Genomic DNA, 27454 nt, shown 5'->3' with positions numbered 1-27454 from the left:
ACCCAATTTCCACTCTAACTTCTGGTATGCTCCGAAATGGTACTTTCAGGTGCTTTTCTAGATGTAGCTTACATGGCGAGGTGCCTATGGATAAAAGTCGAGTGTGGTTTAGCACATAATCCTGTGGCTTTTTTAAATTTCTAATATTGAAGAATTCTTTGCAGTTGGCCCCCAGTCTTGCAGGTAGGACCTGCCAGCTTCACTTAAAATGCAGATAAGGCTTACTGTTTTGTTCCACCACCTTGACTGCTTGAATGGGCATAAGGTGAATCCAGGAGGTAGAAGAGAAAACAGTAACTGTATAATAATCCATCCAGTCCTTGTGGAAAACTGAAGCCAGGAAAAAAAACTTAAGGCTGACAACCAGGCACAAAGAAGGCTCGAATCACGAAGTAAAGTAGCTGAAGGAAAAAGGAGGTACATGCAAACAGCAGAGCAAACAACAAGCTGCAACAAGCAAAGTTGCGACACAAGCAGTTGCAGGAAGCAACCGTTTTTTAATAGTATGGAGCAATGAGTAACCTATTGGGAATTCACAGAGAATAAAGGCATCACACTGGATTGGTAGTTTCCATAAGAGCTGTAATGAAAAACAAGGTAGCAAGCAGCATAAACCCAAAACGCCATAGTTAAGCAACTGGCTGTAGGGGAGCATAGAATTATAAAGACATCTCATCTGAGTCCTCTGATAATGGTGGAGTCTGGCCACAGCAAGAACCTGCATTACTCACCACTTCGAAAGTGAGTGCACCTGGACTGGCAAAGTGTTCCTACAGCACACCCATCTCCTCCTATTTTTGAGTAATTATTCCCCATTTTCGTAATGCTCAGGTCTCCCCAGTCCCTCCCACGTTTACTCTTAAATTTGATAGTTTCTTGTGAGGTCTCAAACGCCTTGGCAGAGATCCCTGCATAGAAATATAGGCGAGGCAGAGGTCACCATACATCGTTTTATAAATAGCGTTTTGTAGTACTTTAGTAATACTATAGCACTACTACACCTACTACAAAATACAGATTGTGCATAGTCCCCATTGAGTTCAGTGGTTAGAAGTTTCATATACCTCTAGCAAAAATGAATGTGTTGACACATCGCTATGCATAAGAACAGTTTCAAACACTAGAACAATTTTGTTCCATTTCATGTACACAGATTTGTTTTGTTTACAATACAACCGTTTTATTTGGTTTCTGTTGCAGATGGGTTCTGCCCAAATAGTACGCCTGGAATTTTTGCTTTTTGAATCACTCGATTTTGCACTTTTTACTGTGGGTGAGTCTCACTACATGTGTGTCACCCACGGTAATCACATGGCAAATGGACTGCACATGTTTACTACCAGTGTCCACCTTGTAATATAAGGCTGCTGCGTTGCACAAGGACAAGGGGCACTTGGCTGGTTACATGTAATCATGTGTGCGCACACGTGTCCGGGCTGCTCATGAGAAACTGCTGTTGTGCGCAGCCCGCCAACTGCGCAAAGGTAGCCTGGTGCAGTGGGGACTCTGAAGGATTAGATATTGACCATGGGTAGGCCTCATAATGATAGTGTATACTAATAGTGAAAGACAGGTGTGATTTACTTGTTTATGTGTAGTGACCCTTTATTAGACATATAGGGAGGAAACTGCCTTAGAGTGCAGTTTCGCTTCCCTTTGGCCTACAGGGGAGGGGAGCTCCCCTTTGAAAATGTATTGATCAAGGTATTGGGAGTGATTTCACTGAGGACTGAAGTTAAGGCCCCCAGAGAAGATGTGACTAGTGACTCTTGGATTACACCATTTTGAACTGTCCCAGCATGCTGTGCAGGAGGGGTAGGATGGGGTAGAGCGGTGATGTGGCACCCTACGATTGACCAGGGATGACTGGCTTCTGGAATATTCCACTCCCCCTTTAAAAACTCCTACACAAGAGAAAGGCAGTCTCCTGCCTTGTGACTTTACTGCACGTTGCTGGTAGATCCTGGGAGCACCATGGAGAACTGGAAGGAGGAACCCCCTGATGTCCAGAAAGGACTAAGGACTCTGCCTAGTTGAACCCAGGACCAGTAAGTTTCAAGTACCAGTGACGCTGGCCCCCTTACACACCCTAAGACTAGTTGGGGGACAGCCCTAGACTTTTGTGGCTTTTGACCAAGACCAGGAGGAAGGCAAGCTCAGGGAGCCAGGAGAACCTGCTCCCTCAAGGTTACAACGCTTTCAAGGTGAAGAATTCTGATGAAGCCAACCCTGGTGGCTAGAGCTGGCCACCTGGAGTACAAATGAGCCCAAGATCGTCAAAATTCGTCCAACAGGGACTGAGTTATGGCATTTTAAGGTTTGGCCACCTTTGACCTCTTTTTGCCAATCAAGCACGTGGGGATTGGATGCTTTTCCAGACTTACCCATGAGATGGGCTGGGGACTAGGGGTGGATGCAAGATCCTGCATGTTCATTTTCCTCAGGGAGAGGGTGTTTGTGGGGCCCCTTCCCTGGACTCTGAGGTACTGGGCTTTTCAGAACCGGTACTGATCCGGTAACCCAGCGGTGCCAGGGTACACCCAAAGACCTCGGGTACTTTCCTGATTCAGACCACAGAAACTCAGAGTCTTCTAGGTGAAGTCAAAGATCGAATTTATTGGCTGCAGCCAAGTAACAAGCGTCCTAGAAGTACAACAGCACGGTTTGTATGTTCTCAGGAGACTGTGTTTCAATGCAAAGTCAGGTTTCCTTATATACAGTTTTTTAAGCTTCAGGCAAACATTCTTGACATTTTGGTTGGTCATTCACATGTTTTCACTACAAAGGAAAAAACAGTGTCATGATGAAACCTCATATTTCATGTCATCCAACCCATAATAAATTACCCGGCAAGGCCTAGTATTTTACATCAGATAAGTGTGGACCCCCAATAAAAACGGGCACCTCCCCCTCGTAAAGTAAGAAGAAGAAAAGAGCAGGTGCAGGTGTGAGCAAGATTAGGCAGGGTGTGTGAGCGATAATAAGGGTTTTATGGCATGGTGTGCCTTGATGCTATCTGATTCGGCCACTGGGAGAGGGACTGACCAAACAGGTTTGGCCTGAGGCAATGGTTCCAGCTTGCCCAGGTCAGAGAAAAGTCAATCAAGGTGTACGTGTCCTTGGAATCAAATCTGACTGTATTATAAGCCTATGTGAGGGCAACTTTTAAAAATGGCTGCCGTGTATAAAATGGGAGCCACGAGTGCAGGACGAAAATGGCGATTTCGAGGTGAAAACGCTGCTGGAATTGAGCGAAAATGCTCATGCTTAGTGTACTAGTCATTATCGGTCTTTTGATACTAAAATCGTACTGCTGTGGCAAAGTAAATTACATGGGTCCAGAATTTTTAGAACCACAAACCCTCCTTTTGCTCTTACATAGGCAATAAACCTATTCTCATGCTAATCTGAGTCCAGGTCTATGTTTATAAGGCCATGGAGATGTTGCTGGAGCAAAATTCTAGTACTTGGTAACTCTCTCTGGACAGGTCTCCTCGAACATGAAGTAGCACAAAAGGCCACATATGGCAGGACAAAATAAGGAATACCTCTATCTGCAGTAGGTGGCATAAGATCACACACCCAACAATTAGTGATGTTCACTACTAACTAGTGTTGATGCAGAAGCTGTACAAAAGAATTGCTTACAAATTCTGATCTTCTAACCTGCTCATGTTCAGGAAAAGGGTGAAAAGAGTGCAAAGAAACAATAGTAGGAAAAGACATAGGTTGGGAAGTGGGTGCAGAAGTCAATTGAGTAGAGAAAAACAATCCCACCCATAAATGACAACGTCATGTTTAAAAGACACTAGAAAACACGTTATTAAGAACATATAGACAACGGGAGAAAGTAGTGACCACTATTACAGATGAAATAATAATTTTCACAACCCTAACCAAAAAGCAAATCCTAAAATTATCTAGTAACATTTTTAGGGCTCCTCTGCATTTCAGTAATTTTTGTATGTTCAGGTGGAACAGTGGTGACTCTCATCAATGCTCTAAGGTGAAAAGGGGGTACTCTTTCCACAGAAAATTGACTTTATTCTGCTTTTACTAAACAGAATAGTACTTTAAAACAATGCCAGCAAAACAATCAGTCTCCTAACACCTAGTCTATACAATCACACGGAAACCTCTTGTGAAACCAACTATGCCCAGAGTCCATTCAAAAAGCCTCTCTGGCAGGCTTCTATTGTCCATCAAATTTTCTTTTGTTGTTTTCTTTCGCATGGGCCTCTCAATTCAGGCCTCTTCGTGAAAAAAGTATTGCTTAGTTGGAGTGCCCTCCTGGCAAAAACCCACAGCTCACTCGAAAGTCTCAATGTCTTAAAGCAATGCACCAGTGTCTCTCCTCTGTGGCAGACACTACAAACAATGTGCTCTTCATTGATCAAGGGCACAAATCATCTCGTGCAGACCCAAGCACCATTAATTGGGAAATAGCTCAAGCTCAGCAGCACTTTCAGACTCCAACACTCATTATTTAGTGTCAGAGGACGCTCAAGCTGCTCTTTCATGGGCACCACAATATAGTGCCTTTTTCCAAACTTGAAATCTCCGGTGCACTGCCCTTCTTCCGTTGGAGCAAAGAAAAGGGTGTGTGTGGCCAAAACTCAGGCCAAGGGGCTCAAGGGATTGCACACTGTCAGAGGTTACCAGCACATGACAGGTAGAGAAATGAAACCTCAAAACAGCTCTGCCATCAACAACAGGAATCCTTCTCTTTAGCTCCTTTACACTGAAACTTTGGCTCTGCGATGTCCAACGCCGTCTGATGGAGCAAGTACGATACCATGCTCTGGCGATCGCTGTCCAGCTTTGCTACTTTCTGGGTGCTGAGACTGTAGGGCCAAGACGTCCGTCTTTCATCTGTAGCTGTCACTGATGGGAATTAGGCTTAAATCAATGTCCTGCAGGTTATTATGACTTGATACCCGCAGAATCTAGTGACGTAGGAAATGTGCCACAGTTGTTAGTTTCCTTCAATTTAGTAAAAAAAAAACAGTTCATGGTTTTTAACAAGGGGACTGCAAGCAGGTGGTCTGCAATCTTCAAAGGAGTAGCCATACACCATGGGCATAAAATACAAAGACAAAGGCAGAAGGGCAAAACAGGGTCTCTAGCATCTTTAATTGGGTTCTCTCCATTATTCTCTGCCATCTATAGCTACATGAGAATTCTATCTGAATGGGTTTCCTCACACAGTGGCATTGTCTAATGGGGTAAACACATATTTTCCTCAATGATTAAGTCTAGGTGTTCCTCCTTACCTTAGAACATCTCAATAGAGAAATCACATGATACCGATTATCAGGGACATGTAGAAACCTTCCTTTAAAAACTGTGCATCAGGTGCACTATGCAATACACAGGCTAATAACCAAATGTGCAAACAAAAGGACAAGAACTAGAGGGTCCTGATATTTGCATGATTAGGACACATCTGATCCCACCAAAAATTAAAGTAGCAGGAACAGAAGGGAACCGAAAACCAAATTAAAATAGACATTTAAAATTTGTCATGTTCAAAAAGGTAAACATAAGATATCTCCTATTGAAATGGAAAACTTGTCTTACTATAATATTGAGTCAGTTAACCAGTCTATCGCTACCCTGACAGTCAGGCTGGAAAACATTGAAGCAGGCCTAAGGCAAATTCTTGAAAACCAGTCTGGTCATACCAAAGGGAATTATACATAACATGGGGGTCCCTGGTACATCACTGCAGTCTGGAAATGTGAACCTGAACAATACATCAATAATAATAAAAGGGCTGACTGGTGAAAGGAATTCGAAAAAGAGAAATGGGACTAGGACATAGCTAAAATCTCAATAACTAAGCATGATGCGACATTGGTCAGGCGAAGTAACAAAAGAAAAAAATCTATAGGAAGAACAAAAAAAAATATTTGGGTGACAGTCAGGCATGTGACACAACACCGAGAGTACGGGTGATACACAAAGGCCAAAGTTACACAAATTTTAACTCTACCGTTGGCGACTACACCATATACGGTACTCCTAGCTAATGTTTCAGTTCCTTCTTCAGGAAAAAATGAAAACCTGGTTTTCTTTTAAGGAACGAAAGCCATATGCTACTTAGGAAACAGAACATCATTAACTAATGTAATATAGAAATTAGGCCACCTTGAGTCACAGATCTATAATTTCATCCTTAGGTCCAATCAAGGCTACATAAATGTAGGGCTGCCTGTTCCTTTAAGGGAAGAGGCAGTAACGTGACTAACTGCAGGTGACACACTTTGATCCTGTATATCTCTTTTTATTTTCCTTCAATACCATTATAGCCAAATAGACATGCACTGGTGAAGTGTTGTCTTTTATGTTCACAGCATGAAATATCATTATCTGTGGAATTTAGTAACCAGAACAAGTTCAACCAACTGTTGCGTAGCGATGGGCATCGTCATGACCATCCCCTCACAATAAAGGGGAGCTTGTAATAGTATCAAAAGCAGCAACAAACATGCAAAAAACAAATTAAAAATAATAAAAACGCACAAAACGTCAAGCCATCAGATATACTTGCTGCGTATCAAGCACAAAAAGCATAGACAAAACAATAGCATGTGTGAATAAGCGGTGACACACAACACCATGTCATGTACTTTATGCACTGTAAACCTGCAGCCCAAAACCCAATATTTGGGCCTGTTTAATTTGTCAGGTTTAAAATCCTTACCCTCCTTTTGACAGTAGATCACCAGGCAATGGAAATCTGCTGTCAAATATAACTTTACTGTTTCTCTTCTAACATACAGGACCAGCAAGAACAATTCATGATAGGACCAAATACATGAAAATAAATTTCCATTACTTAACTGTTACCCTCTTGTCAGTTACTTCGCAACATCAAGCCACCTTAGTTTTACCTTTCTAAAAGTAAAAATTGTTACACTGACACTCCATATTAATTTGGCACCTACAATTTCCACTGTGAAAAATAAGTCTTAATTGGCAAATCGTTCTCATTAAGGCATGTAGCCTTCAAAATTTTAGAAAAGGGCTGCATCTTATTTTCTGTCTAAGACTTAATGCAACACTTCGTTTTCTGTCAAATAAAAGCAACTAGCAGGCATCATTTTATTTTTTAGAGCGGAGACATAAATGTATCAGTTCTGCAGAGCATTTAACATGATGTTGGGACTTTCGAAGAAACCCCTTTTTTTTTATATTTTCCCTTTGGAATTAAGTTCTTTAATTGTATTGATGTTCTTCTGGAGAAACCAGAAATCCCACTTTTAGAGGCCCGTAGGGTCATTCTGCATTTCACAGAGACAAGGCCCTAATTTAAAAGGTCACAAGTATCAACATGACAGCCTCCTCCATTGTTTATGGGAAAACTAAAGATAGCATCTCAGCAGCGTGACTTGAGCCAGCCTCTGTAGCTCTCCTAGCTTCTGCCACTCTGAATCTGTCAAAGACAGTAGGCCTTCCTATTTTCCTTCTAACCTGCAATAATTCACTCTATTTTTAAAAAAAAATGTTTTCCTTTTTAGGCGCTAAAAAAAATTATCTCTATTTCCAGATTATTGAACTACATTTACTGTGAATAATTCACAAACCTTAATAACACATATACCAGTTGTTAGAATAAATGCTTGTTGCAATCCCATGCAATGGTACATATTTCATCAACCTCGAATGAATGAACGTCTCAGTAGGCCCAGCTGAAGTTAGAACCTTCAACCTTGATATTAAAACAAGCCTTTGTACTGGCACATTGACTCATTGAATCATAAGAAGGCACAACCTGCAAATATATATCAAACCTAAATGTATGCATTTACTGAAGCCAGAGACACTTTAAAAAGTACTCTGAATGAAAGAAAATGCAGTTTAAACAGTGCTTTTGCCCAAAATCGACTTTGATATTTTAGGCATTAAAAAATCAATATCCTACAATTTTCTTGCATAATATGCATTACCAGAATGTCTATTACACAATCCATGAGTCAGCCATTGAAAATATTAACTTATACTTTATAGAAATGAGCTTGTTTGCTCCTGCGCCAAGGGAAAATTGCACATACAAATGTCATTTTAGCGGTGCAACATAACTTAAATTAAATTTTAATGTTTGGAGGTCATAGTATAGGTATTAAGCTTTATAAATATTAAAAAACGATTTTGAAAGGCACTTATTTTTTAAATAATTTTTCCATAATTAATAATTTTCTTTTAAAAAAAAAATAAGAACCCAATTATTCTTTTTTTTGGTGATAATTCCACATATAAAAGCAAGCTGCATCCCTTGCCTATTATTTGGGATACATTAACTCACAAGCCTAAGCGCATAAGCCTAACTTGAAATGCGTCACATTTTTGCGCCACTTTCATTTAAAAGGAAGGTTATGCAAAATTCCACCCATGTTTAACTGGGAAAGTGCTGGCTGAATTGAACATTCCTATCAAATATACTGCAGCTGAAAAGTTTGCCTGTGAACATCTAATACAATGCATCTAAGAAAAATGCTGTAAATTTATTTTTTTTTTGTTGCAAAAATAGATAATTTCGTTTTTTTTTTGGGGCCCTATTTATATCTATTGAATGTGTTTTCTAATTTATTAAGCATTTAACGGCAGTTTTGTATATGTGCACAATTGCTCATTCTATAAATTAAAGAGCAACATATAGCTATGTTAGCACATCACATGGTTCATTTCTGGATTTTTTTAAAGTTTCTACTTAATATTAATTAACCAACATTTTACTTAACAAACTGTAAGCATCAAGAAGACCCACAAACACACATTGAGCTCATTTCAGATATAAACAAAAAACACTCAGGACACACAATACAGCGCGCTTTAGCCATTTTTCATAAATAGCGCCGTCGCAATTTACTTACAGAACCGTTTGCAGATCCTAGTTGTAAGTCATATTTACAAGAGAAAAGAAAACTTTTCTCAATAGTGTTCCAAAAAAACTGCAAAAACAGCCTCACAGACATTTATTTCCAAGAATAGCGGACCCATACTTTATTAAACGTGATGGGGCCCACTCCGTGCTTCACATATAGTTCATAGGTTGGAGTTCCGATCGGAGGAACCGGACATGAGTCCTCCAACCGGGAGTCCCTTTTACAACCAAGACAAAACAAATTTCCAAGTCTGCTAAGACCAGGCATCTTCGCTCACTAGTCTAGCTTCAAACTTCAAAGGATTATCGTTTACGATAGTCTCGTGAATACACGAGTCCTTCGGCTTTGGTACTTGCAAGTTCCAAATCAAAGTGATCCCGAAGGGATACCAAACCAAATGTCCAACTAAGGACCAAACCAAGTGTCCAACTAAGGACTGGGAGACGCTCCACTTATACTTAACTGAAAATATCGATGACGTCACCAGAAGACTCGTCTTATCGTTTCGCTCTACCAAACATCAAGGGTCCAAATCAGGGCGATAGCCAGGGCAGCAGTCCTTCGTAGCCGTCGGGAAGCGGGGAACCTCGCAGCAAAGACTTTCGGACCACGTCGACATGCAGGGGTCGATGAAGTGGCGGCCTTCCTCCAGAATTTTCACACGAAGCTCCCCACCGACCTCAGGCTTGGACCGGTACCGCTGGTATCGCCCCACGTTGGGCGCCAACTGAGGTACTGGGCTTTTCAGAACCGGTACTGATCCGGTAACCCAGCGGTGCCAGGGTACACCCAAAGACCTCGGGTACTTTCCTGATTCAGACCACAGAAACTCAGAGTCTTCTAGGTGAAGTCAAAGATCGAATTTATTGGCTGCAGCCAAGTAACAAGCGTCCTAGAAGTACAACAGCACGGTTTGTATGTTCTCAGGAGACTGTGTTTCAATGCAAAGTCAGGTTTCCTTATATACAGTTTTTTAAGCTTCAGACAAACATTCTTGACATTTTGGTTGGTCATTCACATGTTTTCACTACAAAGGAAAAAACAGTGTCATGATGAAACCTCATATTTCATGTCATCCAACCCATAATAAATTACCCGGCAAGGCCTAGTATTTTACATCAGATAAGTGTGGACCCCCAATAAAAACGGGCACCTCCCCCTCGTAAAGTAAGAAGAAGAAAAGAGCAGGTGCAGGTGTGAGCAAGATTAGGCAGGGTGTGTGAGCGATAATAAGGGTGTTATGGCATGGTGTGCCTTGATGCTATCTGATTCGGCCACTGGGAGAGGGACTGACCAAACAGGTTTGGCCTGAGGCAATGGTTCCAGCTTGCCCAGGTCAGAGAAAAGTCAATCAAGGTGTACATGTCCTTGGAATTAAATCTGACTGTATTATAAGCCTATGTGAGGGCAACTTTTAAAAATGGCTGCCGTGTATAAAATGGGAGCCACGAGTGCAGGACGAAAATGGCGATTTCGAGGTGAAAACGCTGCTGGAATTGAGCGAAAATGCTCATGCTTAGTGTACTAGTCATTATCGGTCTTTTGATACTAAAATCGTACTGCTGTGGCAAAGTAAATTACATGGGTCCAGAATTTTTAGAACCACAACTCACCTCTGGCCCGGGGACCCCATACCTTGGGTTGTTTTTACTCAAGGAGGGGCAAGGACCCCATCCCCTGCCACAGAAACAAAAGGAGTAGGGAGAAGTCCCGTCACACCCCAGCCAGCCCCCTCCCCAATGGCAGTGGCCTCACACCAGCTCCCTGTGCCCATGTCTGGGAAGAGCGGGCAGCCACAGGAGACATCTATACCCTGAGAAACACTACCAACTCCTGCGCCTGCACACAGAATTGTGGGCCACTCTGAGCAGCAGGGCAGCGAGGGGTGGGCTCCCCTGACTGCCCCCCAATGAATGGAGGCATGGGGGTGCCTGGGTGGGCCTGGGCATATTCCAACAATAACAAAAAAACAAAAGGAATAGCTCTGCGTCTCTCCACGGCACAGAGAGCTGATACTGAAATATTCACTGCTGTTGGAGAAGCATCCCATAAGGCCCTGCTGGGCTCTTCAGTCTACTTGTGTTTGTTCTCTTATTTTGGCCCCCAAAACGGGCAGGGGGCACCACCTATATTAAGAAGAAGGCATGGGGGAACTACAAGAGTGCAGCAGCTTCCCCCAAGGAATTTTTATAAAAGTAATGACGTCATGTTTGTGGGGTCATAGAATCCAGGACCCGCCAGGATTTTATCATTGTTTCCAAGCACTCCTCAGGCTGGAGCTTCTGCTTTACAGCTGGGAGGGCTACACCTTCTAGAGGCTGACTTTATGGTTGCATTTCATTTTGCCTAAAGCTGTTGTACATGTGTTGAAGGGCCCCCATTGGCCAGGTGTATGGTTGTAATACTATGTGGTCAGAAATTGATGCCCTCTAGGGGCTGCTTTTATGATTGAATTATCATGGTTAGAAAATGTATAAAAAATATGTTTTGCTCATTTTAAATGCTTTATTGAGATAATGCTGACAGTGTTTACTGATCACTGTAATAAGTGCATTTACTCATGATTATTATTGATTGATGGTTGCCTTTAAGTACAAAATGATGCCTTTTAACATGTGGTTTGCTGCTTTTGAATCTTAACCAAGCCAGTAGGCTTAACTTATATTTTTGCATGACCCCTTTAGGGGACTAGAGGCGATTATGTAATGCCATCTATGGTATTTTCCATCTACCATTGTATATATTTATGAATTACTGCACAGTATTTAGTAGTGTGTGTAATAAATGTAATTCTCCTTTTTCTAAAAAAAAGGGTATTGACTTGACAATAATTTATTGAGTGTTACTATGGTGTGCCAACAAACGGCGATTACTAGGCCACACCATCTCCCCTGACTAGGCCTTGGACTGCTCTGTTTTGATACCCTCAGAGAGTCAAGCACTTCTATGGGTTCTAGTAAGGAGAGTTGTAGACCTATTACTTGTGTAAGCCCCACGACTAATAGCCCAATTTCCTACAGTATCATAGTGAAGAAAACACAAAAACTCACTTTTCCTGAGTATACTGTGAAATACATGTGTGCTTGCCACATACAATAATACTCAAAATATCTGATCTAATGAAACAATATAACATAATTTGTAACTGTCTGAGAAATGTATTCCTATGTAACAATGTAATTTAATCAATGCACCTATTATTACTTTCTTCATCTGTGCTCTTCTGCTCTTCTCCTCCTGCACCCCGTCCTGCGTGTTCTTTCTTCTTTTTCTTCATCTGTGCTCTCTGTTCTGTGTTCTTTCTTCTTTTTCTTCATCTGCGCTCTGTGTTCTGTGTTCTTTCTTCTTTTTCTTCATCTGTGCTCTTCTGCTCTTCTCCTCCTCTGCACCCCGTCCTGCGTGTTCTTTTCTTCTTCTTTCTTTTTCTTTCTTCATCTGTGGCGTTCTGCTCATCTTTGGGACACTTCCCTCCTCTGCCTCTCTGGTCTCTCCTCTTCTTCCTGACTCCTCTCTCCTTCTTGACTCTTCTTCCTGACTCCTCGCTCCTCTTCTTCTTGACTCTTCTTCTTGACTCTTCCTCGTGACTCTTCTTCTTGACTCTTCTTCTTGACTCTTCCTCTTGACTCTTCTCTCTTGAATCTTCTACCCCTCTTTTCTGTTCTTCCTGACTCCTCTCCTCCTCTGTAATCCCCCCTTCCCTATCTTTTTTCCCCTCCCCCTCTACCTGTCCCCCCCCGCCCTCCGCTTTCCCACTGCCACCTTCCGCTCGGCCCGCCCCCCGCTCCCATTCGTCACCCCCCCTCCTGCCTCCCGCCCCTAGCTGACCCCTTCTCCCCCCCTCCTCCCCTCCTCCTTCCTGTTATGGCGGCCGCGCCGCTGGCGTGCCAAAGGCAAGCCCATCTGCACCCGTCCGTGCCTGGACCGTGCCCAGCGCCACAACCCCTGGCCCCCAGCACTCCCAAACCCCGCAGCACCGCTACGACCCCACCTCCCTTCACGCTCTCAACCCGGGACGCTCCAGAACCTGCTTCCAAGCCAACCCTAAACGCACCCATGGACCCTTTGCACGCCTCACCTGCAAACTCACCTTCCACCGCGACCACACCCCGCCCGCCAGCCCATGTGCCAATAACCACCTCAAATGCATCCTGATCAACGCACGCTCCGTCCACAAGCACGCCATTGAACTATGGGACCTCCTGGACTCCACCGCACCGGACGTCGCCTTCATCACTGAGACCTGGATGAACGCCTCCTCGGCCCCTGACATCGCCATAGCCATCCCCGACGGCTACAAGATCACCAGGAGAAACCGCACCAACCAAGTCGGTGGAGGAATCTCCATCGTTTTCAAGGACTCCATCAACATCACCACCTCCACAGAAGACACCCCCCTCGCCGCCGAACACATGCACTTCCAGATCCACACCGACCCCAGGACCACCCTTAGAGGAACTCTCATCTACAGACCCCCTGGACCACGCGCCCTCTTCTGCGAATCCATTGCAGACTTCATCTCCCCGCACGCCCTTGCCTCGCCGGACTACATCCTCCTCGGTGACCTCAAATTCCACCTGGAGCAGAACAACGACCCCAACACCACCACCCTGCTCGACAACCTCGGCAATCTCGGCCTCAAGCAACTGGTGAACACCCCCACCCACATTGCCGGACACACGCTCGACCCCATCTTCTCTGCCAGCAACCACGTATCCTTCAGCCACTCCTCCGTAATACACTGGACCGACCACAGATTTGTCCACTTCACCTTCAGTCGCAAGACTCTCCACCTCCGTTCACAACCCATACCACGCAGACATTGGAACAAAATCCCCACGGAACAGCTTCGCTCCACTCTCAGCGACACCCAACCCACCTTCTCCACCGACCCCAACGTCGCAGCCCTCAGCCTCACTCATTGGATCACCAACTGCGCGAACAACCTTGCACCTCTCAGACGCCTCCCAAGACAGACGAGCACCAGGAAACCTCAATGGTTCACAGACACTCTCAAGGAATCCAGAAAAACCTGCCATACCCTCGAGAAAGCTTGGTGCAAAGACCACACCGCAGAAAACATGTCTGCCCTCAAAAACGCCACCCGCGAACACCATCAGCTGATCCGCGCCACCAAAAGAACTTCCTTCACAGACAGACTGGACAAGAACACTCACAACAGCAAAGAACTCTTCAACATCGTCAAAGAGCTCTCCAATCCTAACGCCAACTCCATCACGCCCTCACAAGACCTCTGCAACTCCCTCGCTACCTTCTTCCATCGTAAGATCACCGACCTACACGACAGCTTCGGACACCAGACCCAGCCAACCACCACAGAACCTACTACCCCAGCCATCACCCTCAACGCCTGGACTCACATCAGCGCGGAGGAGACCAAAGCTACCATGAACTCCATCCCCTCCGGTGCCCCCTTGGACCCCTGCCCACACTTCATCTTCAACAAAGCCGACGACATCATCGCCCCGCATCTCCAGACCATCATCAACAGCTCGTTTGCTTCTGCCGCCTTCCCCGAGAGCTGGAAACACACGGAAGTCAACGCCCTCCTGAAGAAACCTACAGCGGACCCCAGCGACCTGAAGAACTTCTGCCCCATCTCGCTCCTCCCTTTCCCTGCCAAAGTCATAGAGAAGACCGTCAACAAGCAACTGACCAATTTCCTTGAAGACAACCACCTACTCGACCCCTCTCAGTCCGGATTCCGAGCCAATCACAGCACAGAACCCGCCCTCATCTCAGTCACAGACGACATCAGAACTCTGATGGACAGCGGAGAAACAGTCGCCCTCATCCTCCTCGACCTCTCGGCTGCCTTCGACACCGTCTGCCACCGAACCCTAACATCCCACCTGCGCTCCACCGGTATCCAAGGACTGGCCCTGGACTGGATCACCTCTTTCCTCTCTAACTGCTCCCAAAGAGTCTACCTCCCTCCGTTCCTCTCAGACCCCACCGAGATCATCTGCGGCGTCCCACAAGGCTCCTCGCTCAGCCCGACTCTCTTCAATGTCTACATGAGCCCCCTCGCCGACATCGTACGCAAACACAACATCAACATCACCTCCTATGCCGACGACACTCAGCTGATACTCTCCCTCACCAAAGACCCCACTGGCGCCAAGACCAACCTGCAAGATGGAATGAAAGACGTCGCAGAATGGATGAAACTCAGCCTTCTGAAACTGAACTCAGATAAAACTGAAGTCCTTATCCTCGGAAACACCCTGTCCGTCTGGGACGACTCTTGGTGGCCCACGGCCCTTGGCACCGCACCTACCCCCTCAGACCACACAACCAACCTCGGATTCATCCTGGACCCGCTTCTCACCATGACCAAACAAGTCAACGCCGTATCATCTTCCAGCTTTCTCACTCTCCGCATGCTCCGAAAGATCTTCCGCTGGATCCCCGCCGACACCAGAAAAACTGTGACCCACGCCCTCGTCACAAGCCACCTAGACTATGGAAACACCCTATACGCAGGAACCGCTGCTAAACTCCAGAAACGTCTGCAGCGAATACCAAACGCCTCTGCCCGCCTCGTCCTCGACATACCCCGCAACAGCCACATCTCCGCCCACCTGAGACACCTGCACTGGCTTCGCGTCAGCAAAAGGATCACCTTCCGGCTCCTCACCCACGCACACAAAGCCCTCCACAACAGGGGACCCGAATACCTCAACCGTCGCCTCAGTTTCTACACGCCCACCCGTCAACTTTGTTCCGCCAACCTCCCACTCGCCGCCGTCCCTCGCATCCGCTGCACAACGGCAGGTGGGAAATCCTTTTCCTACCTGGTGGCCAAGACTTGGAACTCCCTCCCCGCCAACCTCAGGACCACCCAGGACCACCCTGCATTCCGGAGGCAGCTCAAAACCTGGCTCTTCGAGCAGCAGTAACCTCCTTTCCCCTAGCGCCTTGAGACCCTCACGGGTGAGTAGCGCGCTTTATAAATGTTTTTGATTTGATTTGATTTGTATCAGTATACATATAAAGAAGGAGGAGGCAAGGCTCAGCTCAGTGGCCTGCTGGCGCTAAGATGTTTCTGTCTAGCTTCCATTGATTGGGCTTTAGTATTACACTCAAACAAGGGGTTAAACACGGTGGGCCGATTCAATCAGAAATATTGTACGAGTCCTGAACACTTGCTTCCCATACTCTTAAATGTCTTTATAAATGAGCCTACAAAATGCCCATCTTCTTTTTATTAAAAATGCAGACAGACCACAGTCCTTTCTATATGCTCGAACTGTACATTGGCATTCCACGTTGTTTCCATTGTGTTCCCATTTTAGATGTGTTGGCACCAATTCACAAATACTTTTAAGAGTATGTGAAGTAGTATTATGGAATAATACTTCACACAGTAGTAAATGCATTTATGAATCGGCCCTAGTGTTAGGCATTAATAAGCAGGATGGTCTACTCAAAAGATGACTCACAAGATTTCATGCCGGAACTGCATTCTGTGCTTATTAGTTGCAGCACACACAGTCCAATTGTTAGGCTTTTCAAGGAGCATCCTCCTGTTGAGGCAGAGGCATGAATTATGCTTTCCTTTTTGCCACCATGGAGTTAAGACTGTAATATTTTGGAGCTGATGGGGGCCTTTGTTAACGATGCTGAAAGTCACTGGAGAGGACCATCTTATTTATCTCGCCAGCCGCTACTTTAATACCCAGTAGTGACGACCTGGCCTCCTCTGATTCCCACAGCACTGGACACCAGGTTCTGTGGTGCAAAAAGTCTTTCCACAGGGAGTTATGTTTGAACAAAACATCGCAGTGTATATGGGTTTGTACATAATTTGCCCAGTGTAACCATAAATGTTTTTACATACAGGATGATATAAGCAAGAGGACCATTTGCACAAATGTCCAGCTCTCTCAAGGAGGAGATTATGCAGGAGTCCATCTGGAAGGCAAGTTTTGAAAATACTAATCATATTCATTAATGAAATCCCTTATTTACCATAGTTTTTAAAAAGATAGCACCGCAGCTTGTTTAGTATGTCAACTGTTTCTAGAATAGTTTTTTTGCCCTTTATACATTCCGAGTTTGACCAGTGTTCCCCAGTAATGCTCAGAATGTAAAACACCTCATCTCTTTATAGAACGTAAATACAAATAAGTAGAAGAGAACGCTGAGGTGGAGAAAATGCAAATACTATCAAATAGTATTATAAGTATAGATGATTTACTGTGATTAAGGGATTTTTACCGAGAGGTTAAAAGGGCCCTTTGTTGTATGTACATTAAACGTTATACCTGGTGTCCTGCCACTGACGTCAAAGTCCCTCTGGTGATCTCCCCCACACCCAAATTACAAAAAAAAAAAAAAAACAGGCACCTTACTACCTCCGCTCGACCTCGGCATTGTGCTCATTTTTCAAAAATATTTTTTAAATGACATGACTGGTGTCCTGCCACTTAGCCCCACCACCCTCTGAATTATCCTTACCTCTCCTGACCAAATATTAAAAGTGAAAATACCTAGCATTCTGGCATACAGCCCAGCTCACGTTGTGCCACATCTCGCCATCAATCACACAAAAAAACGTGATGGTGGTTAGCAGCACCACTCACATTGTCTGCCACCTTCAAACCTGCATAGACCTAAAAGAGACAGGAGAAGGGGAACGAGATGGCAGACACTCACCTGTTCCTGCCTTCATCGTATCTCTGGATACCCAGGCGAGGAGGGGTAAGGACCGGGGAAGTGAGCACTTTCCAGTGGTGGCACACCAATAAAAAATAACTTATTTCCCCATTGCTGTGATGTCAGCAGAGAATAACCATATTTTGAATCTGTTATTCGTGGCAATGGGTTCAAATGGAAGCCATACACAGCAAGAAGAAAGTGGCAATTAGTAGGAGAGAGGAGGAGAATTTTGATGACTATGAAGCCCAGCAGCAGTCAGAGTGTCACTGAATTCTGTCACAGTAATTTGAAGGCAACATTAAAGGTATGTTTTTGCATCTTTGACCTACTATCATCTGCACTATCCTTTTCAATTCTAACTTGATGCGTACTGACACCATCTTCCTCAGTTTTCCTTCACCTCTACTTTTTCACTAACCCATGCTCACTTCTGTGATGTTCTGGTTAACTACCATTCCATCATAGTCTGTCTCAGAAAGAGGTACAACAGGATTTGCTGCAGGGCAACTAATAAAACAAGCACTGGCAAAGCCAATAGGCCTCCTTTTAATGTGACAGCGCATGTAAATGCAGGCATTCACAAATACTGTTTACATGCACTGCATAAATAAATCTCTTTATCACATTAAAACCTGCTATATTGGCTTTACCAGTGCTGGGGTGGGAGTGGGAAGTAGCACAAATGATTGTTTCTTTATAGAATACATATAGGAGATAAAAAAATTGAATGTGACAACCAGTCAGATAATTTAGTCTACTTTTCAGATATAAAATAGTCTGTGTAGATTCCAGTGGATGCATTTTGTGGTAGATGGAATGATACAACAAACAGGCAGTAGCATGCGATGATAGCATACTCCTCTGGTTGACTGCGAATATCACCAAACTGAATAATCACCAAGGTTTTTCACTATCATCACCAGGAATGTTTTTCAGTGAATTGAAAATGTAGAATGTTCACCTATAAATTGAACATCCCATTGTCCTTTAATTTGCAATAGTAAAGATTATATATAGGTTGTTTTTAGGGACCTTTACAAAGGTGAAAAATGAAGCTGGGTTGTAGTCACATCCTTTGGTTAATAAGCATCTATTTGACTGTTTACTATAAAGTGTGACTCAGTAATAGGGCTAAAGAGTATTCTGATATGTAAAAAGACATATAGCTAGGTTGAATTGTGGTTCCATTTCTGCATACATGTAAAGATACGAACTATTCAATAGACAATTGCCTGTTTTTATAGTTAGTGCGTGAAAAGTGCCTTTGTTCTGCTGAAAACATTGTGCTGCATTTGGTTCCCTCCAAACACAGAAGCTAATCAAAGGGCAGTAAATGGTATCATATTTTGCAAAATGTAAACATTTTGACCTTGTTTCCAGTTTGACAAAGAAGCTTACATTGCAGTAATTGATGTCTGGCAGTGGTGGCCAACAGCAAATAAAAGTGGTGGGGCGAATATTTGACCCACTGACAGGCACTGATAAAAACCAACAGTGCCTTTAGGTCTGTTTTAAACAGTGTTAGAAATGGGGTCTGTGGTTGACAGTCAGGTTACCCCCTGTTCAAGCAAGGACCCTCACTCTAGTCAGGATAAATGAGAATCACCCTCAGCTAACCCCTGCTTACCCCCTGGGTATCTTGGAGCCATAGTCTTAACTGCAGAGTGCTAGGTGTATTTGTACCAACACACACAGTAACTTAATGAAAACACTACAAAATTACACAACACCAGTTTAGAAAAATAGGAAATATTTATCTAAACAAAACAAGACCAAAACGACAAAAATCCACAAGTCAAGTTATCAATTAAAAAACAAAAAGAGAGTGGTTTCAAACACACACTAACGCTGTTAGCATGAAAAGGTACCTTGGGTGCGTCAAAAATAACCCAGCACGGGTGAGTGCGCGTCAAAAAGGGCTTGCGATGCGTCGATTCCACTTACGAGCGGGACCTTGCATTGTTTCTCCTTTCGTCGGGTCAGGGCGCGTTGTTTATTCTCACTGGTCAGCAATCTCGGGTTCAGGCAGGCCTTGCGTTGTTTTAACACGCCCAGCGGTACTTGAGTCAGAAATCTAGCCACACGATGATCCGAACACCATGCAGCACGGGATGAGATCTCCCAGCCTCCATCAGCGATGCCGCGTGTCGTTTCTCCTGCTCCGTGCGTCGATTCTTCGGTCGTGTTTCCGGCGAGCGTCGATTTTCAGTTGCAGAGCCTGTGGCATGTCGTCTCTTCAGCCGCAGATCGGAGTTGCGTCGATCTTTTCCCCGCATGGCACTCTGTGCGTGGATTTCCTTTTCTTTAGGCTGCCAGCTTCTCCTTTCAGTGTCCCAGGAACTGGATAGGTACAACAGGGCAGAGTAGGAGTCTCTCAAGAGACTCCAGGTGCTGGCAGAGAGAAGTCTTTGCTGTCCCTGAGACTTCAAAGAATAAGAGGCAAGCTCTAAATCAAGCCCTTGGAGATTTCTTCACAAGATGGAAGGCACATAAAGTGCAGTCTTTGCCCACTTACTCTGGCAGAAGCAGTAACTGCATGATAGCTCCACAAAGCACAGTCACAGGCAGGGCAGCTCTTCTTACTCAGCTCTTCTCCAGGCAGAGGTTCCTCTTGTTTCCAGAAGTGTTTCTGAAGTCTGTGGTTTTGGGTGCCCTTCTTATACCCAATTTCTCCTTTCAAGTTGGCCTACTTCAAAGTAAAGTCTCTTTTGAATGTGAAATCCTGCCTTGCCCAGGCCAGGCCCCAGACACTCACCAGGGGGTTGGAGACTGAATTGTGTGAGGGCAGGCACAGCCCTTTCAGGTGTGAGTGACCATTCCTCCCCTCCCTCCTAGCACAGATGGCTTGCCAGGTAATGCAGGCTACACCCCAGCTCCCTTTGTGTCTAGTGTGAGGTGCAACCAGCTCAACTGTCAAACTGACCCAGACAGGGAATCCACAAACAGGCAGAGTCACAGAAATTGTATAAGCAAGAAAATGCTCACTTTCTAAATGTGGCATTTTCAAACACACAATCTTAAAATCAACTTTACTAAAAGCTGTATTTTTAAATTGTGAGCTCAGAGACCCCAAACTCCCCATGTCCATCCGCTCCCAAAGGGAATCTACACTTTAATCAGATTTAAAGGCAGCCCCGTGATAACCTATGAGAGGGACAGGCCTTGCAACAGTGAAAATCGAATTTAGCAATATTTCACTGTCAGGAACACATTACTATATGTCCTACCTTAACCATACACTGCAACCTGCCCTTGGGGCTACCTAGGGCCTACCTTAGGGGTGTCTGACATGTAAGAAAAGGGAAGGTTTAAGCCTGGCAAGTGGGTACACTTGCCATGTCGAATTTACAGTTATAACTGCACACACAGACATTGCAATGGCAGGTCTGAGACATGATTACAGAGCTACTTATGTGGGTGGCACAACCAGTGCTGCAGGCCCACTAGTGGCATTTGATTTACAGGCCCCGGCACCACTAGTGCACTCTACTAGGGACTTTACTAGTAAATTAAATATGCCAATCATGGATAAACCAATCAACAATACAATTTACACAGAGAGCATATGCACTTTAGCACTGGTTAGCAGTGGTAGAGTGCTCAGAGTTCAAAAGCCAACAGCAACAGGTCGGAAACAATAGGAGGCAGGAGGCAAAAAGATTGGGGATGACCCTGCATAAGCAAAAAAGTCCAGCAAACAGTGTTTATGACGGGTCATGATTGAGAGCTCTGGAGTTGATGTTGATGATACCGCGAGTTTCTCACAGTGCCTTTCAGTGAGTTAAATTAAATTTAAATATAAAAATTTAAAAATTTACTTACCCAGTGCCTTGGTGCTCGATGCTCCTTTCCATCAGCAGTCCGTGGCGCTAGCACAGGCTCCTTTACCCTCAGCCAACTCCCCTCTGCCAATCCAGACGCTGCTGTCATGCTACTCAGGCAGCATCAGAGTAGCACCAAGATTGGCTGGAGCGGGTTGGTTCGACATTCCTTCAGGCACTGTAGGGGCCTGGACCTTCCCTCCACCCAGCTCTCTAAGACAACTCAAGTTGGAGTGTTTAAAGTGCGCATGTCAGGCTGTCCGTCGGAAGACAGCCAGCCAGCCACAGTGACATGCACACTTTAAACTGAAATGCACACCGTTTCTCCCTGCTGTTGACCACGCCCTCAGTCTTGGTTGACAGAATGGTGCTAAATTTGTTTTATTACCATTTTATTTTTCATGTTTGCTGCCCTTACAGTGGAGGGACAATGCTCCTCCACCCTAATGGAGGAACTGCCACTGATGTCTGGTACCATCACTTATATGTCACTAACCATGTGAATGTATGAGTGTGTGACAAGGTTGGTTCTTAATATTCTGTGTCTCAAGCAACTTCCTAAATAGGTATTTTGAAGAGAGGTTTTAAATGACTTCCATGCAGAAGCCCTGATTCCTTTAGCTTACTTTTATTTCTACTTAAGTGCTACAAATTGTAGGTCCTTCAATACACTCTTAGGTCAATGTCTTCTGAACCTACCTCTGCATGACAGATTTAATCCATCACCAATATGTAGATCAATGCAAGTATTGTTAATTAAAGTGTATTAAAGCATAGACAACAGGCTACTACACGTTGGCTTTTATTACAAGTGGCCTGTTAAAATCCCCATTATTTCCCCACCCAGAAATCACTTTTACCGTTAGTTTTGGCAGTTCTGGAGGGAGAGGTAGTAATGCGGATTACAAGTTTTTGGGACTTCATATGGCAATCTGTATTTCTGTGCCAATTCTTGCATGGTTTGCCTGGGCTATTTCACATTGAGACTTTGACTGCTTTTGGCATCCGAAATCCCCGTGTGAAAACCCCTAAACTTGTAATCCATTGGATCTGGTAGCATTTGATACTGAGACCATTGGAATTTACCGACCGCCCATAATGAGGGCCTTTGTCTTTTGTAGTCTAATTCCTCCGGATATGTTCTTTTGCTTAAATCATTTCGGGTCAATTGATATCAAAGTAGAAATTCTATAAATATGTAATTTTAATTTCATCAGCTGGATTTGGTACCAGGTTCAGTGCAGGTCAGAAAAATCACTAGTTGTGGCAAAATGTTTTTTCACAATAAAGTGTTTCTCAGGTTTCTCATTCATGAACCAAAGTTCTGGGCAGGGCTGGCTATAGGGTGGTGCAACCGACCGGTGCGGCCGCACCAAGTGCTCACCAGTATGGGGGGCGCTGACCTCAGTGGGGTGCTGTGTTTAGCAAGGACTTGCGAAACTTGCGTTTTAAAAGCACCTGCTGAATTGTGCATCCAGCCTTCAGGAAACAATTCAAATGCCAAGATAACTCTTGTGATTAATGTTCCTTCTAGGGAGAGCGATGGAGTTTTGTCTACCGGCAGCAGAGGGTTAATATGCTGCTGCAAAGAACAGAACTATATTTTATGTGGATAACTGAGTGGATTAGTAACACCAGCCTTTACAAGTTCTTTAAAACAAATGAATATATGTGAAAGGGGGTCTATGGAGATTTAGGGCACTTTTGCCGGGTGGTAGTGAGTGAATCCGAGGAGGTAGTCATGGGGTGGGGGGTGCCAAAAAAGACTGTTGCAAAGGGCGCCACCAGCGCTAACGCCAGCCTTGGTCCTGGGTGATGACACAGCAACTTTATTATAAGAAGCTAGGCACCAGTTCGTTTTAATTTCGACTGACTTGCTCGTGAATCGCAACTCATTGTAACACTTTCAATTTAGAATACGATTTGAACGTTCTTCTGCTTGATGTAATCCATAAAAAAAACTCAACATTTTGCACTCTGTTTTTATGAGACATTATTTCTTCTTGGTTTCATTTTGTCACTGGGTGACGGTAACTCAACACAGGCAGTGGAGAGTCTTGGCTGGAGATTCATCGACTACCCAAGGATTCCTGGCTGAGGGAGCTGGAACATTCAAAGGCAACAACAGCCCCTGGATCCACAGCAGCAGCAACTGTACCTCCGAGACCAGGGGCGTCCACTGAGGTATTATGGTTCTTCAATACATCTTTTAGAAATAATTTGGAACTTTCATCATAATGCTATATTTTTTCAGGGTTACCTAGATGAGTGTACAATGTGTTGCTACCAGTGCTTAATTTGTAAATAAAAACGTGCCGTTGCCCAAAACTCTTCTCTGAGACACGGGGCTGCTGCAATTAAATGTAGGAGCATGAAGCACTGAGGCAGCGTAATCCTGCAGCCACCTCGGGCCTCTTTAATCCATTTACAGCCACTACTACCCCTTCAACTCACTCATGCAGCTTTCTGCTTTCTCCCTTTGTGACGCATTTTCATTTTTCTCTTCCTCCGTTTCCCCCATATGTGTCTCCTGTTCGTAGAAAGTGCTTGACACAGAAAAATATGTGCCGGCCCTCAAAAATAAGTGCCCAATGCCCTGCACCGGAAACCACCGGCTCAAATTAAGCACTGGTCGCTACCCTCTTTGTAGGTCCGTGCCTAAGAACACTAGGTTGTAGGGTGTTGTGGATAAAGAGCCAGTACTACCTCTAAGTGTAAACCGTACAGTTAAGAAGTAAACTTTAGAAACGCTGCAGACAGGGAAACATTTTAAGTAACCACTAATCACTCGTCCCCTGCGCATATATCCCTAATGTGTCTCAGTGGGCCCCAGAGCACATTCTCAGGTACCGCTCCCATGCAAGCCAAGCAAGGTGACGTTTCATTCAGCGCTTTTGAGGCGTGTGATGCAATTATTGGGCCACGCCTTGGGCTGGTTATTAAAGTGCTAACTGGTTTTACTGGTGAGGTGATGTCTCTCTTGTTGCGTTATGTACCGATCTGGCAGGCAGTCAAGTTTCAAGTTTATTATTCATGATATAGTTAATTAAAACCTTTACATAATGTACAAAAAAAACGATGTGCACAAAGTAGACTGCTGGTGCAGGATTTCTTCAGTATTTAACTCTGCTGCTACTTAGAGGGTAAGGCTTTGCAGATAAAACTGAGATAAGAATGAGACTATTCCAGAATAAGGTCACTTATAAGCATCCTGACAATTCAGGTATGCACATGGAAGAAATGCTGGTGCATAAACTCTTTGATATTTAACCTTAGGACTGCTTAAAAGTTGATGCTCAGTGAGTAAGACTAGCAGAAGAGTCACATTTTGACAGGTTAAAAACACCTCAGAAAGAGTCTATATACCCATGTGCGGTAACATTAAAAAAACCTTCAGTCAATGTCCTAAGTCATATCTGTATACACAAAGTGCGCAAGCTGTTCGCTACTTAATATTAATACTACTTAAAAAGCTAATGCACAGCGATTGAAAACTGGAGATGGAGACGCACTATAGCAAAATAGGGGCACTACAGTGGATGCCCTGAGAGCATAAATATGTACATGTACAATGCCACTGCATGCTGTCCTCTAAAGGTGTTCTTAATTATGAGCACAGCAGATAAAACTGTGAAAAAGCATTGTACGTATAGCCAATAAAACAAATACTAGTGCCATTTGCATGCTATTCCCTAAGGACTCTTCATTCAAACTCTTTGGTTGAGACAGACAATCGCACTCTGTTCTTGATAATAAACACTGCAAAAGGAAGAGAGAGATATATCACATTTTAGCAGAATGAAGCGAGTAAAAGCTGCAGTATACATGTTGGACCTGGCCCTTTTTGCAGGGTCATCCCCAAACTTTTTGCCTCCTTCTTCCTATTTTTCCTGACCTGTTTTTGTTGGCTTTAGAACTCTGTGCACATTGCCACTGTCAGCCAGTCCTAAAGTGCATGTGCTCTCTGTAAATTGTACTGTTGATTGGTTTGTTCATGACTGGCATATTTGATTTACTAGTAAGTCCCTAGCAAAGTGCCCTAGAGGTGTCCAGGGCCTGGAAATCAAATGCTACTAGTGGACCTGCAGCACTGATTGTGCCACCCACATAAGTAGCCTTGTAATCATGTCTCAGACCTGCCACTGCAGTGTGTGTGTGTGTGCAGTTTTTAAACTGTAATTTCGACTTGGCAAGTGTCCCCACTTGCCAGGCCTAACCCTTCCCTTCGCCTACATATAAGACATCCCTAAGGTAGGCTCTAGGTAGGCCCATGGGCAGGGCGCAGTGTATGGTTAAGGTAGGACATATACTAATGTGTTTTATATGTCCTGACAGTGAAATACTGCCAAATTTGTTTTTCACTGTTGCAAGGCCTCTCTCTCTCATAGGTTAACCTGGGGGCTGCCTTTAAACATGATTAAAGCGTAGATTCCCTTTGGGAGCAGATAGACGTGGAGTTTGGGACCTCTGAACTCACAATTTAAAAATACATCTTTTAGTAAAGTTGATTTTGAGATTGTGTGTTTGAAAATGCCACTTTTAGAAAGTGAGCATTTTCTTGCTTATACCATTTCTGTGACTCTGCCTGTTTGTGGATTCTCTGTCTGGGTTAGTTTGACAGTTGAGCTGTTTGCACCTCTCTCCAGACAGTGATACAAAGGGGACTGGGGTGTAGCCTGCCTATTGTGATGAACCATCTGTGCTGGGGGAAGGTGAGGAGTGGTCACTCGCACCTGAAAGGACTGTGCCTGCCCTCACACAATGCAGTCTCCAACCCCCTGGTGTGTGTCTGATGCCTTGCCTGGGCAAGGCAGGATTTCACAAACAAGTAAGACTTTCCTTTGAAGTAAGCCCACTTCAAAGGCCAAAATGGGTATAAGAAGAGCCCCCAAAACCACAGACTTTAGACACTTCTTGGGGTAGACACTCTACCTCACAGACACTTCTGGACAAGAAACCTGCTGGTGAAGAATCCCTGAAGCAGACCTGCTTAGAGGAACTGCCTGGCTGCCCAAAGGACTCACTGGGACTGTTTTTCTGAGAAGAACTGCTGCCTTGCTGTTGCCCTGCTGCCTTGCTGCTCTGTGGCTGTGCTGAGAAGTGCTCTCCAAGGGCTTGGATAGAGCTTGCCTCCTGTTCCCTGAAGTCTCAGGACCAAAAAGACTTCACTCCTGCAACTGGACTCTAAAATGACACACAGCCTGCCCCGCGGTGAGAAATTCACTGCACGCCGAACTGGAGCGACGCAGCCCGACTTTGCAAGGAGAAGATGGACGCAGGGGCCTGCCTAGCGACCGGAACATCGACACACGGCCCAACGGATCGACGCACAGCCGACCTGGGACGATGCACCCCGACTTCTAGAGAGGAATCGGCGCAGTGCCTGGCATGTGGGAGAAGTTTCCATGCAACGCCCACTGGAACGACGCAGCGCGTGTGACTTCGCTCCGCAAGCCCAGGATTCCACGCACCATCCCCGGGGCTCCAGAAAACCCCGCAACCTGAAGAGGAACCAAGTCAGTGTGCCGGAAAATGACGCAAAGCCTTCCCCTGCGTGGAAAATAACGATGAAAGTCAGTGTGCGAAGGGGTGAAAGCGACACACACCTCCCCGTTTTCCTCACATCGCCTCCTCTGCTGTCCCTTGTGGAGATTTTGAAAGCAAACCAGGTACTTTGTGCTTGCAAGAGACCTTTATTGTTTTTAAGAGACATTTATTTGTTTTTCAAAGACTTAAGACACTTTATATCACTTTTACAGTGAAATCTCAAAACTTACTTATTGTATTTTAATTGTTTTGACCTGCATCGTATCAGATAAATATTATATATTTTCTAAACACTGTGTGGTGTATTTTTGTGGTGCTATATGGTGTTATTGTATGATTTATTGCACAAATACTTTACACATTGTCTTCTAAGTTAAGCCTGACTGCTCAGTGCCACGCTACCAGAGGGTGGTCACAGGATAATTTGGATTGTGTGTGACTTACCCTGACTAAAGTGATGGTCCTTGCTTGGACAGGGGGTAACCTGACTGCCAACCAAAGACCCCATTTCTAACA

The 27454-nt window shown here is 44.6% G+C and overlaps 1 protein-coding gene across 4 annotated transcripts in view; it reads left to right on the top strand.

Annotated features, from left to right (window-relative positions):
- WDR93 (WD repeat domain 93) overlaps positions 1 to 27454 on the top strand; it is a 360263-nt gene that overhangs the window by 76436 nt on the left and 256373 nt on the right. For all 4 annotated transcript variants that reach the window (XM_069222687.1, XM_069222684.1, XM_069222685.1 and 1 more), the window contains exons 5-6: positions 16752 to 16834; positions 23440 to 23575. In XM_069222687.1, the coding sequence (XP_069078788.1) occupies positions 16752 to 16834; positions 23440 to 23575 (219 nt within the window). The remainder of the gene's footprint in view (positions 1 to 16751; positions 16835 to 23439; positions 23576 to 27454) is intronic.

Source organism: Pleurodeles waltl, chromosome 3_1 (genome assembly GCF_031143425.1).
Source record: "Pleurodeles waltl isolate 20211129_DDA chromosome 3_1, aPleWal1.hap1.20221129, whole genome shotgun sequence".
Lineage (NCBI taxonomy): Eukaryota > Metazoa > Chordata > Amphibia > Caudata > Salamandridae > Pleurodeles > Pleurodeles waltl.
This window is presented reverse-complemented; position numbering and strand designations above follow the sequence as displayed.